The 20,245-nt window shown below is 38.5% G+C and overlaps 1 protein-coding gene across 4 annotated transcripts in view; it reads right to left on the bottom strand.

Annotated features, from left to right (window-relative positions):
- The window catches only part of DIAPH3 (diaphanous related formin 3), a 571,588-nt gene that overhangs the window by 243,586 nt on the left and 307,757 nt on the right, over positions 1-20,245 (bottom strand). For all 4 annotated transcript variants that reach the window (XM_060394025.1, XM_060394029.1, XM_060394026.1 and 1 more), the window contains one exon: positions 1,381-1,510. In XM_060394025.1, coding sequence (XP_060250008.1) covers positions 1,381-1,510 — 130 coding nt within the window. The remainder of the gene's footprint in view (positions 1-1,380; positions 1,511-20,245) is intronic.

Raw genomic sequence — 20,245 nt, 5'->3', positions numbered from 1 at the left:
ATCAAGCTTAACGTTCATCAAGAAAACCCACTTTCAATTCTTTTTCATCCTGTATACTCAAATTTTATTCCAAAATTTCAGAAAATTCTTTTTAAGAATATTATCATCCTTGAATTAATGAACTTAATCACTGAAAAGCTATTTTGAGTATCAGTGAGTCAATTTTAATGTTTTTTCTTTTCTTCTTTGTGCCCTTTTGCTCAATCTCACATTGATTATTATGAGAAAATTATTTGGAGTATTTTCCCTTCTTAAATTCCCTTAAAACATTTACACTTAGACATACAGACATTATCTTCTTATGCCAAGAACATTTTATGGAAGCACAAGTGCAAACTAAGGAATAATCCAATGTCATTAGAACATTAGACTACAAGAGGTATGTCTTAAAAAAACAGATTAATTGTTTCCAACTGTTTTTTTCTGCAACAGCTGTACAAGATATATACTTGAAAGAAATATATATCTCAGGAAAACATGTGAAAGAATTTCTCATGCAGTCACATGCCTCTCTGCAAAATAAGTGCTACAAACCCCACTTTATAGAAGAAATAGTTTCATAGGAGTATAAAATGAAACAAGTGATTTTTAAAAGAAATATTCACTATAATGCAGGAAAAAAGTATTCTTCTTTAAGTTGATAAATAACCAGTGGCCTACACATAAAGAATACAGATATTCTCCCGGTCCAAATGAAGTACCATCCAAACTATATATCCATACATTTGTATATATTCATACACATGTGCACTCATAAATTCAGTTTTGGAGTCAAGTTTTTTCCCACAGAACCGATTTGATATACAACCTAGATTCTTCAGATGATCAAAAAATTGCCTAAGTCATATTCAAGGCAAATAGAAATATCAATAAGGCCTATTCTTTCTCTGAACCTTTCTATAACCAGACATAAATCCACAGTGGGGATAAGGAGGTTAGAACCTGGGGCTTTAGGGAGGAGTGACTGGAATCTCTGGCAGCTTGGTACCTGCAGGAGCAAAGGAAGCATACTCAGATGGAGATTCAGAATTCAGGCCAAGGGGACGCTGCCTACAGGTGCTTGGCTCAGATTCACACTCATCCCAGGTGTCTAGGAGTGACACCCATGCAGGCCACAGGGCAGGGCGCAGCAGAGCTGGGCTGCAAGTGTTCACGAGCTCCCAGCTTCTGAACAGAGGGTCTCATTACCCAAGCAAACTAAACTCACAGCTGCAGAAATGACAATTTATAAAGTAAATGTCCTGTAACTTTCTAATTTTAAAATGATGCATTCAGTATGAAAACATTGTGACAGAGGCAAGTATGTTCAAATCAAAGGCATTATTTTCTATACCAACTTAAGACCCAGAATATGAAAATATTTTCTATAAAAGCACAAACCTTTGCTAGCTTTGTCCAAATGTCCCAAATCATCCACAAAATTCAGGATATCAGGATGCTTTTCTTCACATATTTCCACAAGAAAATGAAGAAGTGTTGTTTTCTGATCTGCTGATTTTGTGTCCTTTAGCTAAACAGAATGAGAGGGAGAAAAAAATATAGAGAATCAAAAATATTTTGATAGTCTTTTTATTTAAATAATGTTAATCCTGTTTTTTTATAGATAAGAAATAAATCAGTTCTAAAACTAGTTAATGCTGTTTTTGAAAGCCAATGTTTAAACACTTGAAAAGCTACTTATCATATATTGTTCTTTGGTCTAAATCATTAATATCTCCCGTAAAGAAGGAACAAGCTTAATTCAATCTAGTATGCAATATTTCATCGGGGGAAAATATATGGTAAAATGCTCAGGAAAACAGGACAACCTAACAATCTATATAATATTAGCACTTAGGGCAGCCTCACACACTTGTTCATCTTTTCATTTGGCACATATTTATAGAATGCCTGCTAGATACTACAGGAGTTGGAGATGGAACAACAAACAAGTCATTCCTCAGGAAGCCGTTTAGTGTAAAAAAAAGGAAAATATATATTTCTTCCTATGTGATGAAGAGTATGGTAAAAATAATCACACAGTGCGCCTAGGATGACAGGGTACCTAAACTGAACAGCAGCAGACAGTTAGTGGCATGAGGCACAGAAGCAAAGCCAAAACCTCAAAGGCACAGTATCAGAGCATTTGAATAAGACGGAAGATGAGGAAGAAAGCGGCACTTGAGAGAAGTCTAACTAACTCCAGAATTAAAGTGTATGTTGGGAGGAGACGGAAGTAGAGAGAGTAGAAAGAAGTCTGAGAAGGAAAAAGCCAGAAAATTAAGAAAGGCAGACCATTCTGTGGATAAAGAATTCTGATCCCTAAGACCTGGGAGGTTTTTAAGTAGATGAGAGATAATCAGGCGTACATTTTAGAAAGATCCTTCTAGCACAATGTGGATAAAAGATTAGAGCAAGGGTAAGCACAGAGCACGAAGAATGATTTTTAAAGCTGCAGTAATAATCCAGGCAGTGAAAGAAAACAGACTGCACTGCGGTAACGCCTTTGGCATGAGATAAGGGGACAAGGTGGGCACGGACCCGCACGTGAGGCCATTCACCGAAGCTGAACAGGGAGGGCGAGGAGAAAGGCCTGGGCAGGGCAGAGGGAAAGGACTGCTTCGGTTTGGGACAAGGGAGCTTGAAGCTTCTGAGTAACATCTAAGTGCAGACGTTCGGAAATGATGGAGATGTATGTAAGTGTAGCACAATCTTTCATTATATTTCATTTCTTAACCTATTTTTCATTATAGCTGACTAAGATTTTCGGGCATGTTTTTCCTAATCATTTGTAAATATGAAATTTAAAAATTATACATACACTGTATATCTGCTTCTGTACTCCATGGACATCTAGGCTTTACACAAAAAGAATGTAAGACAGGAAAGACAATTTTGCTCCCTAAGAACCAACTTTTTATCCCTTGAGGGTGATAAACTGTAGAGAATACTTAGTTAGAATTTACAGGACTGAACTATTCTAGGAGTACCAGTTTGTGAGCTCTTGGTCTCCAAAGCTAAAGAAACACAAATAAGTATATAAACTAAAAGAAAGGAGAACAGGGACTCGAAGAGACGACCAGGATGGATTGACCCTACACCAAAGGGACCAGGCTACAAACCAGGTATAAACAGCGGTCAGCTTGGGTTTTGTCAGTGGTGAGGGCACGGGGTACCGAGAGTAAAGAAGCAAATACACAACCTGGTAGTGTTCCCTATGAACGAGTAATGAACGAGATCAGATAAATACATGGCAGGAAAAAAATCAGGATTTAATTCAGAGCTGGTGAGATTCCTGCTATATGTAACTGCACAGTCCTACTTACTTGCGTCCCTTTCAATAATTTCCTACTTTAATATATATTAAATCTATGGTTTTTCCAGTAGTCATGTATGGATGTGAGAGTTGGACTATAAAGAAAGCTGAGCACCGAAGAATTGATGCTTTTGAACTGTGGTATTGTCTTGAGAGTCCCTTGGACTGCAAGGAGACCAAACCAGTCAGCCCTAAAGGAAATCAGTCCTCAATATTCACTGGAAGGACTGATGCTGAAGCTGAAACTCCAGTACTTTGGCCACCTGATGCGAAGAGCTGACTCACTAGAAAAGACCCTGATGCTGGTAAAGGTTGAAGGCGGGAGGAGAAGGGGACAACAGAGGATAAGATGGATGGATGGCATCACTGACTCGATAACATGAGCTTGAGCAAACTCTGGGAGTTGGTGATGGGCAGGGAAGCCTGGCATTGGGTGGCATCATTGTCTCAACGGACATGAAAGTGAAAGTGTTAGTCACTTAGTTGTGTGAAATTCTTTGTGACCCCATGGACTATAGCCCACCAGGCTCCTCTGTCCATGGAATTCTCCAGGCAAGAACACTGAAACAGCTTGCCATTCCCTTCTCCAGGGGATCTTCCCAATCCAGGATTGAACCCGAGTCTCCTGCACTGGAGGAGGATTCGTTACAATCTGAGTGCCCAGGGAAGCCCCCGATGGACATGAGTTTGAGCAAATTCCAGGAGAGAGTGAAGGACAGGGAAGGCAGGTGTGCTGTAGTCCACAGGGTCTCAAAGAGCTGAACACAATGGAGTGACTGAACAACAATAATATACGTATATAAGTATACATACACACACAGATATATACATATATCCATATGTATTTTTTCAAACTCTATGTCAATAAATATTATATCACTATCAGAAAAATATCAAATGAGCGTTACTATCCAATTGTGGCAGAAACAGATATTCTGGGACATCACAAACACAAACGTACACAATGTACTGATGCAAAACCTATCGTGTCCCTGGAAATACAGAGCTACTCAAACACAGATGTGACCTTCACACGGTTTCCGCATGATTACTCCTACGATAGGTTCAAACGCTACACAGGCCTCTGCAAGCCAAACGTGCAAACCAAAAGAATGGTTCCTGGCATTTAAAAAACTAACGGATACGAACAGAGTCTACTACATGATGCCTTTTAAAAGGCATATAAAAGACAACATCCACCTGTTTTGAAATACTGTTCCTCAAAAACTGACTCTGATCACTAACCAGACCGATGGCCACTAACGTGTGAATGACCTGCTAAAAGATAACACTAAAACTGGCCTTTAACTAGTTACGTTGCCTTGGGCAAGATATTAGAAATCAGATGCACACAAGATATTAGACCTCAAAATGAGAATATCGAACTGGAAAGGAAAAGGAAATTCTAAATTTATCTTCCACTTCAAAAATATTAAATATACATTATAGTGGATATAAGAGTTAATAGATATTGTAAAATCTGTCTTAAAAAATACAAAGAAACCTATTTGCAATCTCAGTTCAGAAGTTATTTTTACATGCTTGAGTCAGAATCTTTCAGTCTCAACTTTCTTATAAACTGAGAATATTAATATAATTTATAAAAGTTACCTTTCACCTCTACAATTTCATACATAATATTAGTTTTAATGGATAAGGCTAGAGTAAAAGTATCAAACTCTCACAAATAACAACAGTTTTCCCCAGCACAACAAAGAGTCAGCATAAACAACTATCATTTCTTTTTGTTTTTGGTTCACTGGAGAAGTGGAAGGTTCTGATGGAGCGTTCTGATAAAACGTGGTCCACTGGAGAAGAGAATGGAAAACCATGGAAAATGGAGAACCCCATGAACAGTATGAAAAGGCAAAAACATAGGACACTGACAGATGAACTCCCGAGGTCGATAGGTGCCCAGTATTCTTTGGAGTGGATAAATACCTATAAAAGAATGAAGAGATTGAGCCCAAGTGGAAATGACACCCTACTGGGGTTGTATCTGGTGGTAAAACTAAGGTCTGATGCTGTTAAGAACAACAGTGCACAGGACCCTGGAAAGTTAGGTCCATGAAACAAGGTAAATTGGATGTCGTGAAACAGATGGCAAGAGTGAACACTGATATTTTAGGAATCAGTGAACTAAAATGGACAGGAATGGAAGAATTTAAATCAGATGATCATTACATCAACAACTGTGGGCAATAATCCCTTAGAAGAAATGGAGCAGCCCTCACAGCCAAAAAAACAAGTCCAAAATGCAGTACTTGGGTGCAATCTCAAAAATGACTAGATGACCTCAGTTTGGTTCCAAGACAAACCATTAAGTATCACAGTAAATCAAGTTTCTTCCCAACCTTTAAAGCTGAAGAAGCTAAAGCTGAATGATTCTATGATGACCTAAAGACCTCCTAGAATTAACACAGAAAAACAAGTGTCTTTATCCTCATTCAGTTCAGTTCAGTCGCTCAGCTGTGTCCGACTCTTTGCGACCCCATGAATCACAGCACGCCAGGCCTCCCTGTCCATCACCAACTCCCGGAGTTCACTCAGAGTCGCGTCCATCGAGTCAGTGATGCCATCCAGCCATCTCATCCTCGGTCGTCCCCTTCTCCTCCTGCCCCCAATCCCTCCCAGCATCAAAGTCTTCTCCAATGAGTCAACTCTTCGCATGAGGTGGCCAAAGTACTGGAGTTTCAGCTTTAGCCTCATTCCTTCCAAAGAAATCCCAGGGCTGATCTCCTTCAGAATGGACTGGTTGGATCTCCTTGCAGTCCAAGGGACTCTAGGGGATGGGAATGCAAACGTAGGAAGTCAAGAAACACCTGGAGTAACAGGCAAATTTGGCCTTGGAATGCAGAATGAAGCAGGGCAAAAGCTAACAGTTTTGCCAAGAGAATGCACTGGTCATAGCAAACACCCTCTTCCAACAACACAAGATGTCTACACATGAACATCACCAGATGGTCAACACCGAAATCAGACTGATTATATTCTTTGCAGTCAAAGATGGAGAACCTCTATACAGTCAGCAGAAACAAGACTGGGAGCTGACTGTGGCTCAGATCATGAACTCCTTATTGCCAAATTCAGGCTTAAATTGAAGAAAGTGGGGAAAACCACTGAACCATTTAGGTATGACCTAAATCAAATCCCTTATGACTACACAGTGGAAGTGACAAATAGATTCAAGGGATTAGATCTGTTAGAGAGTGCCTGAAGAACTACGGATGGAGGTTCCTAGCATTGTACAGGAGGTGATGACCAAAACCATCCCCAAGAAAAAGAAATAGAAGAAGGCAAAGAGGCCTTACAAATGACTGAGAAAAGAAGAGAAGTGAAAAGGAAAGAAAGAAAGAAAAAGATATAACCATCTGAATGCAGATTTCCAGAGAACAGCAAGGACAGATAAGAAAACCTTCTTAAGTGAAGAGTGCAAAGAAATAGACAGTAACAAAAGAATGGGAAAAACTAGAGATCTCTTTAAGGAAATGAGAGATACTAAGGGAACATTTTATACAAAGACAGGCACAATAAAGGACAAAAAATGGCAAGGACCTAACAGAAGCAGGGGAGATTAGAAAAGGTGGCAAGAAAACAGAGAAGAACTGTACAAAACAGCTCTTAATGACCCAGTTAACCACAGTGATGTGGTCACTCACCTGGATCAGACATCCTGGAGTGTGAACTCAAGTGGGCCTTAGGAAGTTATTACAAACAAAAGCTAGTGGAGGTGATGGGATTTCAGTTGAGCTATTGCAAACCTTAAAAGATGATGCTGTGAAAGTGATGCGCTTGTTATGCCAGCAAATTTTGAAAACTCAGCAGTGGCCACAAGACAGGAAAAGGTCAGTTTTCATTCCAATCCCAAAGAAAGGCAATGCCAAAGAATGCTCAAACTACCATGCAATTGCACTCATTTCATGCCAGCAAGATTATGTTCAAAATACTTCAAGCTAGGCTTCAGAAGACATGAACGGACAACTTCCCGATGTACAAGCTGGATTTAAAAAAGGCAGAGGAATCAGAGATCAGAGTACCAACATATGCTGGATCATCGAAAAAGGAAGGAAATACAAAAAAAATCTACTACTGCTTCATCGACTATGCTAAAGCCTTTGACTGTGTGGATCACAACCGTAGAATATGCTTAAGAAATGGGAATACTAGACCACCTTACCTGCCTCCTGAGGATCCTGTATGCAGAACAAGAAGCAACTGTTAGAACCAGACATGGAACAATGGACTGGTTTAAAATTGGAAAAGGATTAAGTCAAGGCTGTATGTCACCCTGCTTGTTTAACTTCTACAGAGACTACATCATGTGAATGGCTGGGCTGGATGAATCACATGTTGGAATCATGTTTGCCAGGAGAATGAAGGTGAAAATGCTTACTTAAAACTGAATATTCAAAAAAATAAGATTATGGCATCTGGTTCTATTACTTCATGGCAAACAGATGGGAAAAATGTGGAAACGGTGTCAGATTTCATTTTCTTGGAATTGAAATTAAATGCGGACAGTGATTGCAGCCATGAAATTAAAAGACGCCTGCTCCTTGGAAGAATAGCTATGACAATCCTAGACAGAGTATTAAAAAGCAAAGACATTTTTAATACCTTTGCTAACAAAGGTCCGTATAGTCAAAGCTATGGTTTTTCCAGTAGTCATGTACAGATGTGAGAGTTAGACCATAAACAAAGCTGGGTGCCAAAAAATTGATGCTTTTAAACTGTGTGTTGGAGAAGACTCTTGAGATCCCTTGGACAGCAAGGAGATTAAAATAGTCAGTCCTATAGGAAATCCGTCCTGAATATTCATCGGAAGGACTGATGCTGAAGCTGAAGCTCCAACACTCTGGCCACCTGGTGTGAAGAGCTAACTCATTGGAAAAGACCATGATGCTGGGAAAGATTGAAGGCAGGAGGAGAAGGGGACAACAGAGGATGAGGTGGTTGGATGGCACCACCAACTTGATGGACAAGAGTTTGAGCATACTCAGGGAGATAGCGATGGACAGAGAAGCCTGGCATGTGATGGGGTCACAAAGGGTCGAACACAACTTAGCAACTGAACAACAACAACAGTACTGAATTCTTCTATTTCCCTACGCCCCTCTTTACAGCAATGGCAGGAGAGCACTACTTTCTGTGAACTCCCAGCTCTTGACTATCACCAGTGTACTGCCTGCCTCATGCTCCATTCATGTGAATCCAGACACATGGTCTGTGTGGAATGCTGATTAAAACAAGCACCTGCAAAGAGCTTTCTAGCTCTATCTGTGATACGACTAAATGGCCAGCTATTTTGAGGGCTGAAATATATCAAGAAATGTCTATGATCCAACAATAAGCAACCGGATTATTTTCATCTTTCCACAGAATGATAAGATTTCAGAATTAGAATTCTGGTACATACTATAGGTTATGGCATCTACAAATTTAATAAATGTTAATGATGATAATAAATGTTAAACAGAGATTCAAATATTTAGAGACAATCATAAAGACAACACACTAACTGAGGGAGGAGGGTTCTATCCTGGTTGTATTGTTGACATCAGCAGGTTAGCAACTCACATACAGGTCACCATGAATCATTTGAAAATATACTCACTGAATAATAAATGAGTCTCCCATTACTCCAAAATCTATATTTAACAATTAAGAGACTTTTTAAAAAAAGCTCAAATTCCAAAATAGATTTGAAAATATATCTAATAAAAGGTAAGAAGTTAAGAAACACAGAGAGTGACACTTTGTAACTAATGCATGAACTTAAACTACTAGTTGCTCTAAATTCCAGGACAGAGATTCTTCATTCAGGTCCTAACATTCTCAGGAAAAGCTCCACAATGCTGAGAAGGTATTCTTACTGTCTCAATTACTCTATTCCCTTCCTTCCTTCCCCCAAATCACTTAAAGAAAAAAAAAAGAAATCAAAAAGCAAAAATATCCTTCAAGAGAGCACGTGGAAACGTATGAAAGCACCACAGAATACATTTATCACAGTCTTCACTTACTAATCAATTTTCTTTTACCTTTTGATAAACATTAAAAACAAAAAGGGCACACTCTATTTCTACTAATTATCCATCATACATAATCAGCAATTGAGCTAGAACAAGGAAAGCTTGAGAGATGATGCTAATTTTGTTAAAGAGAAAAATACAACTTGAACATAGTCTTTCCCTCGGAAGGAAAATAAAGCTAAAATATTTGCTTTAAAATGTTATTCTTAAGTTTAAGAAATATGCTTTATTTAAATTGTCACTAACATTGCTTGACAGGATTCCTTTGGTATCACTGTCAAGAAATTATCTTACTGATGAGTAATCATTACTTTAAGGAGGATTTCTTGTTTATATATTGCTTCCTAAAGGTACATTTAATGTGCTGTAGATGTCAAATAAACAAAAAGATGGATGGAGTTTCTTCAACTGCTCTGTTCATTCCAAACAAAATAATGTTAAAAGGAGATCCTGTAATAAATCATGGCCTGGTTGTCAGCTGCGATAGAACGCCTTTGTAGCTACAATGCAAGGTTTTGGAATATTTTTAAGGTATTAGCACATATTTGGATGACATTTAAAGAACATTTCATTGTTTTAGTCACAAGGAAGAAAATACCCAAAATTAAAACTAAGCATCTTCTTGGTAATTTTCAGAATACAAAGAACTACAACCCCTTATACTCCAAATAATGAAACTTTTATCTTAAGAATAGTGTCAGATTTGGAACTGTTTCTCATTATATGTGTTCCTGTACTCTAATTACATTATCAAGATGGCACTTACCCTTTAGATGTTGTAGACAATGCTGAACACCAAGAAAATGAAAAAATTATGAGGGTCTGTAATCACTCCGCAAACATTCTAGAAGACCCTACCTTGTGAATAATATGAACACCGAGGACAACAGCAGCCACTCTTGTTTGTGTGGCACTTACTAGGAGACAGGACTAGCCAAATGCTGTAACACGAGTTAAGTGCTTACAACACACAACATCCCTATGAGGAAGCAGCGGGTGTTATACTCATTGTAAAGAGAGCAAGAGAGACGGGAAAGATCACACAGCACATCCCAGAACACACAGCTAATATGCGATAGAGCCAAGATTTATTTGAACCCACTTCTATGTGAATCCAAAGCTTTTAGCCACTATAAACTACAGCTCCTCTACAAAATATTTAATCTAGATTACAGTCCACAGGGTTGCGAAGAGTTGAACACAAATCAGCGACTAAGCACGCACGCGCACGCGCGCGCACACACACACACACACACACACAATGTATCAAAAAGAATCAAGATTCTCAAAAACACACTGGTTAAAAATAGTAAGACAATAAAAGAACGCTAATGAATGCAACTTAAAATACTGAAACTCTATAACATGTTAATTCTAGCCTGGAAAGCATCTATACCTCTACCTTGTAATCTCTTCTAGTTCTGAAAACATGGCATTCTTTCTACTGATTTATCTATAAAATTAAAAAAAATGGTACCTGAACTTTACCTCAAATGCAAAAGTGAAAAAAGTGAAACTGTTAGTCACTCAGACATGTCTAACTTTTTAAGACCATATGGATTTTACCCTACCAGGCTCCTCTGTCCATGGAACTCACCAGGCAAAATTACTGGAGTGGGTGCCATTCCCGTCTCCATGGGATGTTTCCAACTCAGGGTTTCAACTAGTGCATCCTGCATTGCAGGCAGATTCTTTACCATCTGAGCAGCCAGGAAAGCTCGAAGCCTTTCCATATTGCTAATAGGATCAGTGCTGACAAAATATGATACAAAAATGTTTGAATGAATCTATGAACTTTCACCTTTGAGAGATCTAGCCAAGTATATTTACTAACATCATATTCCATATTAAATCACCTTGAGAACGAAGTCCTTAGTATATCTTTGAAACAACACCTCTATATGTAATTTACATGTACACACATGTAAATGGATATCTGAATATGAACTGCCAATGAATATATCAGTTCAGTTCAGTTGCTCAGTCGTGTCCGACTCTTTGCGACACCATGAATCGCAGCACGCTAGGCCTCCCTGTCCATCACCAACTCCCAGAGTTCACTCAGACTCACGTCCATCGAGTCAGTGATGCCATCCAGCCATCTCATCCTCGGTCGTCCCCTTCTCCTGCCCCCAATCCCTCCCAGCATCAGAGTCTTTTCCAATGAGTCAACTCTTCGCATGAGGTGGCCAAAGTACTGGAGTTTCAGCCTCAGCATCATTCCTTCGAAAGAAATCCCAAGGCTGATCTCCATCAGAATGGACTGGTTGGATCTCCTTGAAGTCCAAGGGACTCTCAAGACTCTTCTCCAACACCACAGTTCTTTGGCTCAGCCTTCTTCACAGTCCAACTCTCACATCCATACATGACGACTGGAAAAACCATAGCCTTGACTAGACGGACCTTTGTTGGCAAAGTAATCTCTCTGCTTTTGAATATGTTATCTAGGTTGGTCATAACTTTTCTTCCAAGGAGTAAGTGTCTTTTAATTTCATGGTTGCAGTCACCATCTGCAGTGATTTTGGAGCCCCAAAAAATAAAGTCTGACACTGTTTCTACTGTTTCCCCATCTATTTGCCATCAAGTGATGGGACCGGATGCCATGATCTTCGTTTTCTTAATGTTGAGCTTTAAGTCAACTTTTTCACTCTCCTCTTTCACTTTCATCAAGACGCTTTTTAGTTTCTCTTCACTTTTTGCCATAAGGGTGGTGTCATCTGCACATCTGAGCTTATTGATATTTCTCCCGGCAATCTTGATTTCAGCTTGTGCTTCTTCCAGCCCAACGTTTCTCATGATGTACTCTGCATATAAGTTAAATAAGCAGGGTGACAATATACAGCTTTGACGTCCTCTTTTTCCTATTTGGAACCAGTCTGTTGTTCCATGTCCAGTTCTAACTGTTGCTTCCTGACCTGCATACAGATTTCTCAAGAGGCAGGTCAGGTGGTCTGTATTCCCACCTCTTGAAGAATTTTCCCCAGTGTCTTGTGATCCACACAGTCAAAGGCTTTGGCATAGTCAATAAAGCAGAAATAGATGTTTTTCTGGAACTCTCTTGCCTTTTTGATGATCCAGCGCATGTTGGCAATTTGATCTCTGGTTCCTCTGCCTTTTCTAAAACCAGCTTCAACATCTGGAAGTTCACGGTCCACGTTACTGCCTGGCTTGAAGAATTTTGAGCATTACTTTACTAGCATGTGAGATGAGTGCAATTCTGTGGTAGTTTGAGCATTCTTTGGCATTGCCTTTCTTTGGGATTGGAATGAAAACTGACCTTTTCCAGTCCTGTGGCCACTGCTGAGCTTTCCAAATTTGCTGGCATATTGAGTGCAGCACTTTCACAGCATCATCTTTCAAGATTTGAACTAGCTCAACTGGAATTCCATCACCTCCACTAGCTTTGTTCGTAGTGATGCTTTCCAAGGCCCACTTGACTTCACATTCCAGGATATTTGGCTCTAGGTGAGTGATCACACCATTGTGATTATCTTGGTCTTGAAGATTTTTTTGGTACAGTTCTTCTGTGTATTCTTGCCACCTCTTCTTAAGATTTTCTGCTTCTGTTAGGTCCATACCATTTCTGGCCTTTACCGATCCCATCTTTCAATGAAATATTCCCTTGGTATCTTTAATTTTCTTTAAGAGATCTCTAGTCTTTCCCATTCTATTGTTTTCCTCTATTTCTTTGCACTGATTGCTGAGAAAGGCTTTCTTATCTCTTCTTGCTATTCTTTGGAACTCTGCATTCAGATGCTTGCATCTTTCCTTTTCTGCTTTGCTTTCCACTTCTCTTCTTTTCACAGCTATTTGTAAGGCCTCCCCAGACAGCCATTTTGCTTTTTTCAAAGAAATGAGTATATCATAATTGCTCAGATATGAAGTTCAAAAAGTTAATGTCCAGGTACTAAATTAGTAGGGAAACCAACTACAATTATAGAATGAACTATTCCCTAATATGTTTAAATACATATTTAAAAAACAATCACTGTGTTCATTACACTTTTCAAAAATACTGTGTATCTCTCCAAAATAAATGGAAATTTAAAATCTCAACATAAACAAGATGCTTTGCGTCATCTATGCCACTGCCACAGCCATTAACACATGTAACAAAGCTTTCATAATGATTTTAAAGATAGGTAGTGATAAACTATATTAGATTAAATGGTTATTAGATAAATTTATGGGCATTCACATATAAAAATAACTTACCCCAATGGTTGGTTTTCATTTTAAAATGACAAGAATTAAAACTTTAAATAAGGAAGAGAATGCTTTCAATAATGTCAACTTCTATAATTAAACTAAATTTTTGCCATACTCTCACAGACACACTATCTCTTAATTCTGTTTTAAACATATTTCTATTGGATTTTAGTGAGCATGAAAACCATTTTTGCATTTTAGTAAAATTTTATCTTGTTGGACTATCATATTGTTCGATATTCTATTTACACTATCCCCTATTCCCCAAGTGATTCTAAACAGATTTGTGTACTTTAGTTAACATAAATAGATTAAATACATTAATTTTAAATGGGTTTTATCATGATTAATTTAATTAACAGACTTTATATTTTATAGCAGTTTCAGCTTTAAGACAAATTGAGCAAAACATACAGATTTTCCATATACTCTCTCCTCCACACATACAAATTCCTTTATCAATAACATTTTCCAATAGTGTGATACATTTGTTAAATTGCACGTACCAATATTGGTATTATTGATACATTATTATTAAGAATGAACGAAACTTTATTTTGGAGTTCACTGTCTGTTAAAGTTGTATGGGTTTTGCCAAATGCATAATGTCATATATCTACCATTATAGAGTCACAGGGAATAGCTTCATCAGCCTAAAAAATTTCCTGTCCCCACCTATTCATCCCTTCCTTCTTTCCCCTCCCACAAAGCCTCTACGAACTGCTGACCTTTTTACTATCTCCATAATTTTGTCTTTTCCAGAATGTCAGAGTTGGGGATAAGAGTAGTAGGCTTTTTGGATTTAGTTTCTTTATTAATATTATACATTTATCCATGTCTTCTCCTGGGTTAAGAGAATACTTTCTTTCAGATTTATTTCTTTAATTTTCATTTTTTGGAAATAAAGCCTATCACTGTTTCCACTTTTTCCGTATCTTTTTACCATGAAGTGAAGGGACTGGATGCCATGATCTTAAGTTTTCTGAATGCCAGCATTTTCACTTTTCTCTTTTACCCTCATCAAGAGGCTCTTTAGTCCTTCACTTTCTGTCATTAGTGTCATCTGCATATCTGAGGTTATTCATATTTCTCCTGGCAATCTTGACTCCAGTTGTGCTTCCTCCAGCCCAGTGTTTCTCATGATGTACTCTGCATATAAGTTAAATAAGCAGGGTGACAATATACAGTCTTGACGTACTCCTTTTCCTATCTGGAACCAGTCTGTTGTCCCATGTCCAGTTCTAACTATTGCTTCCTGACTTGCATACAGATTTCACAAGTGGCAGGTCAGGTGGTCTGGTGTTTCCACCTCTTGAAGAATTTTCCACAGTTTACTGTGATCCACACAGTCAAAGGCTTTGGAATAGTAAATAAAACAGAAGCAGATATTTTTTTTGGAACTTTTTCAATGATCCAACAGATGTTGGCAATTTGATCTCTGGTTTCTCTGCCTTTTCTAACCAGGTTGAACATCTGGAAGTTCACGGTTCACGTGCTGTTGAAACCTGGCTTGGAGTATTTTGAGCATTATTTTACTCGTGTGTGAGGTGAGTGCAATTGTGTGGTACTTTGAGCATTCTTTGGCATTGCCTTTCTTTGGCATATGAATGAAAACTGCCATTTTCCAGTCCTGTGGCCACTGCTGAGTTTTCCAAATTTGCTGGCATACTGAGTGCAGCACTTTCACAGCATCATCTTTTAGGATCTGAAATAGCTCAACTGGAATTCCATCACCTCCACTAGCTTTGTTCACAGTGATGCTTCCCAAGGCCCACTTGACTTCGCATTCCAGAATGTTTGGCTCTAGCTGAGTGATCACACCATGGTGATTATCTGGGCCATTAAGATCTTTTGTCTTTTTTTTTTTTTTTTATCTCTAAGCACAGTGGAGGAATCTGAGGCTGTCAGCTTCAGGGACAGGGAGTTTGACAGAACAGGAATTCTGGTTTTGAGAGCGGTGAGAGGACAGCACAGGAGCAGCACATTGACTCTTCATGGACAAAACCACCTGGGTTTTATAATTCTAATAAAGGGTTAATTCTGATTTTAAAGGCAACTGAGAAAACAAAGGTAATATGAATAATTTATCAGAAACACTATTTAGTAAGGCTAAAATTAATTATTTCTTAGAAAATGCTATAGATTAAATATGTTAATGAGTGAGTCCGATAGAGTTAAGCAGTCTAAGGAATTTCACACTGCTCTGGAAGTCAGATTTTTCACAGACTTAATTGGTTGGACGTGTGGCATTTGTTATCTTCAAGTCTTTGGCCAGAAACTGCTTTATTTTCAAAGGGTGCCAGAACTTACTGGGGTGGCTTTCCAATCTGATAGCAAATAAAAATTCTTCTAAAATCCTTCTGAAAAACCAAATGCCACTGGAACAATGGATTTGTTTGACAAAGGTCTTTCTTAAAAATAATTTCAGATAGTAAAGGAAAAGGTGATATATACAAGAATCAAGATTTCACAAAGAAAGATCACAAGTGGTAACCTGTGTGACTGTGACAAGCTTGCAGAATATAAACCACATGTGACAGGTAGAGGGATCTGCTTCCTGCTCTTCATAATAATTGAAACTCTGCTTTCTAAGATCAAGTCCTAAAAAATAACTCCGGACACTGACCATCAACTTATTTCAGTTCCACCGTGTCACTGAGCTTCATACTCCTTTCACTCATTTTCTTCACTTTCAGAACAGTGTTCAGCACGGCAACCAAGAAAAGCAGCAGTTTGGGGGAATATTTTCACCACTTATCCTTAAGTGAGGAAGTAGAGTTGTTACATTTTTGTTTTGCTCTCATATTGGTTAGGTTTAGCTTTTGCGTGTTGGTTGGTTGGTTCCAGGCTACCTAGAAGGGATTGTTCATTCTGGGGTAAGTAAGTCGGACAGAAGACAGATAAAATGATTCTCAGTTCAGTCTGAACATTAAAGATCACCTGTGGGATCTTTTTGAAGATGCCACTCATCAGGGTTTGCATCCACCTGCTGAAGTACCTGATCCGATGTGAGGCTGAAACATTGCTACTTGTAAAGGGCACTGTGGGGTGAGAACTGAAGCCCTGAAGGAGAGCTGCATACAGCTTCAAGAGATCACGCAGGACAGCTGGCAAAGGCACCAAAGAATGAGGAGACTAAACACATTTCTTTAAAAATTCTCCCCATCACAGCTTTGGTGAATTTATCTGACTTTTGGTTAGCCTATGCTTATAAAAGAAACACACAGACCAAATAATTTCATGCACTTGAAAAGATAACAGACAAAATTCAAACTGGCCTGCCACCATTGCATTTACTATCTAACACCCAGTACCAACAGTCCCATTACTACATATGCTTTGATAACTTCACCTTTGAAATGAATTAACTGAACATTCTACTGCCACTGACAATAGGAAAGTTCCTATAAGTGATAATATGGATAAATTTATAGACAGATCAACAGTGACGTTTTTCTGCAATCCCTCCCCTCCAACTAACACTGCATAAGCTGATATAACTTATTATAATTGGTAAACTCTTCCAAAACTTATATTTACTATCCCAGTACAGGCAGTCATTTTAGCTACCAAGAACAATAGCTCCACCATTCAATTGTACTGATTGGGATGATTCGTTATTTAGAAATCACACATTTTAGCAGACACCAGTAATATATACAAACATGTTATAATCATTGTTTCTGAATTGACAATATCTTTCCAAAAACAAGTTAAAATCATCTCATATATTTAATATGGTGTAGAGTTTGATGGTTGAGTCAACCCCCTTTTTCCAGAATACTGACTTAACCTGGCTCCACACAGGTTCTCTAAAATTACTAATTTTAGCACCAACAACATATACATTTTTCTAGGTGGGCATTTTGGTCAGACAAGCAACTAACTGATTGCTGATTAGATTTCTAAGGATACAAATTTGCATTTAGTCAAGAGCACGTCCAGATAAAAGAATGTAATCTCAAACTACTTATTATCAAATGATACACCTGTACTTTTCCGTTATAGTAATGCCATCCCTAGTTTAAGGAAAATGGTGTAAGTGCTTTGCTTTCTGATGGCTTGGCTTTTTAAAAGGATAAACAACAGACTACATAGAAGAATGGAGAGAGTGCTTGTCATTTGTAAAATCCTCCAAAGATATTACTAAACTTTAGATAAATTTGGATAATAAGCAGTTTGAGATTATTATATTTTATTTGGGACCTGCGGTACTCTTGCTTCGGAAATTCCATGGACAGAGGAGCATGCCAGGCTATAGTCCATGGGGTCTCAAAGAGTTGAACAGGACTTTGTAACTAAATAGCAGCAGCAACATCTTACTATGAGGGTTCTCTTAGCGTGTTACCCCCTAACAGACTCTGAGTGCATATCTGCAAGAGAAGGGGGTGGCTGATGGGGAGGAAGATGGTTCTAAAAGAAAGATCTTCATGACACTGATTCTTTTTTATTTGCTATTTAAAAGAACACTGCTCGGCATCCTATTTTCCATTTATAATGACATGCAGGCAAAATTTCGCATGATGTGTAGCCTTGGCTAATAAGAGAAATTAAAATATTTAGTTCACAAAGCCTCATGACTGTGTTCTGCACTTCACTTTTTCCATTAGAAAGCCTCAAGCCTACCATCTACTTTAATTTATGCTGACATCTTAATACATTCTAGTCTATGGTTACTTAATGTCTCAAATTTTACTTTTATATTTATCACAGACCTTATCAAATCTTTGGGTAAAATAAAGTAAAATCTTTTCGTTCTGAACTCCTTTATTATAGCTCAGTTCAGTTGCTCAGTTGTGTCCAACTCTTTGTGACCCATGAACTGCAGCACTGCAGGCTTCCCTGTCCATTACCATCTCCTAGAGATTGCTCAAACTCACGTCCATTGAGTCAGTGATGTTATAGTTTTATTATAACAGTTTATCATAATATAAATCATAATATAGTTTACTATAGCCATCTCAATCACAGATATAAACAAAGATAATATAGTCCCTAAAACCAAATTACAATGCATATAGAATTCACTATTCATGTATTTATCTCTAAACAATGCAAAGTTAACAATTTAACTTTCCACACACTTAAGCTAAATTTATAAAGCACACTTAAAAGTAAAGATTTTGGATATAGAATATTAAATGGCATATAATTACCCAGCATGTTTGAACAGATTAAAATATTACCCTGTCTTTCTACTGTCAAATAAATATGGAATTCCTTGTATGGGGCTTATCATCAAAGCAAATGCTTCATGCTCAGTGTGAAAATTCAATCACAATTGTCAAAGATCAAGCTGCTACTTCTGATAACAAACATGATGAGATATCATCTTGTTCAATATATGCTTTCAACTTGACATGTAGGCTAATAAAAAATATGAAGCTGTAGTATTTATTTTGTTTCTTGTACAACAGAAGGCTCCTAACAGGGAAGATCAAAATATCCAGTAACGCTGACTGAAAATACAGTCAACCCTATTATCTGGAGACAGATTAACAGGTTTATAGCTTGACTATAGTAAAATATTAGCAGCAGGCACTGTATTTGCAAAGGGTTTTAAATCATTATGCATCAGCAACTGTGTATCAATATGAGAGGATATCTGTTTTCAACTACATAATAACACTGTCTTTACACAACACTGAGTGCACTGCTTCGTGCACTGCTACCCATTCAACAGCTATTTATTCAGCATTTCCTACGGACCAAGTACCAAATGAGGCACTTCCTCTTCATTAATCAGACCTAACCTCTTGTCTCCACGTCTCTTTGAAGGAAGGCATGAGGGAAGGCATGTGGTCAGCTTCTTGTGAGCTGGTCATTGTTCTGAGATACAATCTGAAGCCAGAACAGATGCTCCGCAGTTTGAAGCAAACTCCAGTAGTTTCCACATGTGGACTTAAACTTCTCTGCCATCTCACCCCCGGCCCTATTTTTCTTCCTTTCTTCTCAGGGGAAGCTTGAACTGGCAGTCTTGCTTGCCTCCTTGCCCTTCAGCCTCCAAACTCATAGTCACCATGGCCTCCCAATTCCCAGATGTTCCTTGAACGTGGACACTGCCCTCCACCCCTCTACGCCTTTGCAACTTCCTTAGTCAGACCTCCATCATCTCAGAGCACAGTGACCATTTCATAGTGGACCCTCAAAGATATGCAAAAGATACAAAGAAGGCAGCTTCAAGCAGATGCCTTTTAAGACACTGAGGTAACAGACACTGTTGTTTGTGGTTTAGTCACTGACTCGTATCTGACTTTCGCAACCCCAAGGACTGTAGCCCACCAGGCTCCTCTCTCCATGGGATCTCCCAGCCAGGAATACAGGAGTGGGTCACCACTGCCTACTCTAGAAACTAGAGATAGGAAACACCAAAATCAGCCTGAACTCATTTCTCCTTTGAGCAACAGCTTCAAACATGTCAGTAGCAGGGAATTATCTTTGACCCCTCCCTTCTTCCTCTTCCATCCCCAGCTATCCTCTCAGCTCCCATTTCCCCTGGTGCCCTCCTAGGTTATGTGACACAGGTCAGCCAATCACTGTGTCTCTCCCCACTATAACCCCCTAACCCAAGGCTGTCCAATAGAACAGTAATGGAAACGTGCTATACTTAACGCTGTCTGCATGTATGAACACTGACTCACTTGAAACATGCTAAGTGTGATTGAGGAATTAAAAATTTTTAAGTTTACTTAAATAGTAATTGATTGAAATC

The sequence above is a fragment of the Ovis aries genome, chromosome 10 (genome assembly GCF_016772045.2).
Source record: "Ovis aries strain OAR_USU_Benz2616 breed Rambouillet chromosome 10, ARS-UI_Ramb_v3.0, whole genome shotgun sequence".
NCBI lineage: Eukaryota > Metazoa > Chordata > Mammalia > Artiodactyla > Bovidae > Ovis > Ovis aries.
The sequence above is the reverse complement of the archived record's forward strand: the minus strand, read 5'-3'. Positions and strand labels throughout refer to the sequence as shown.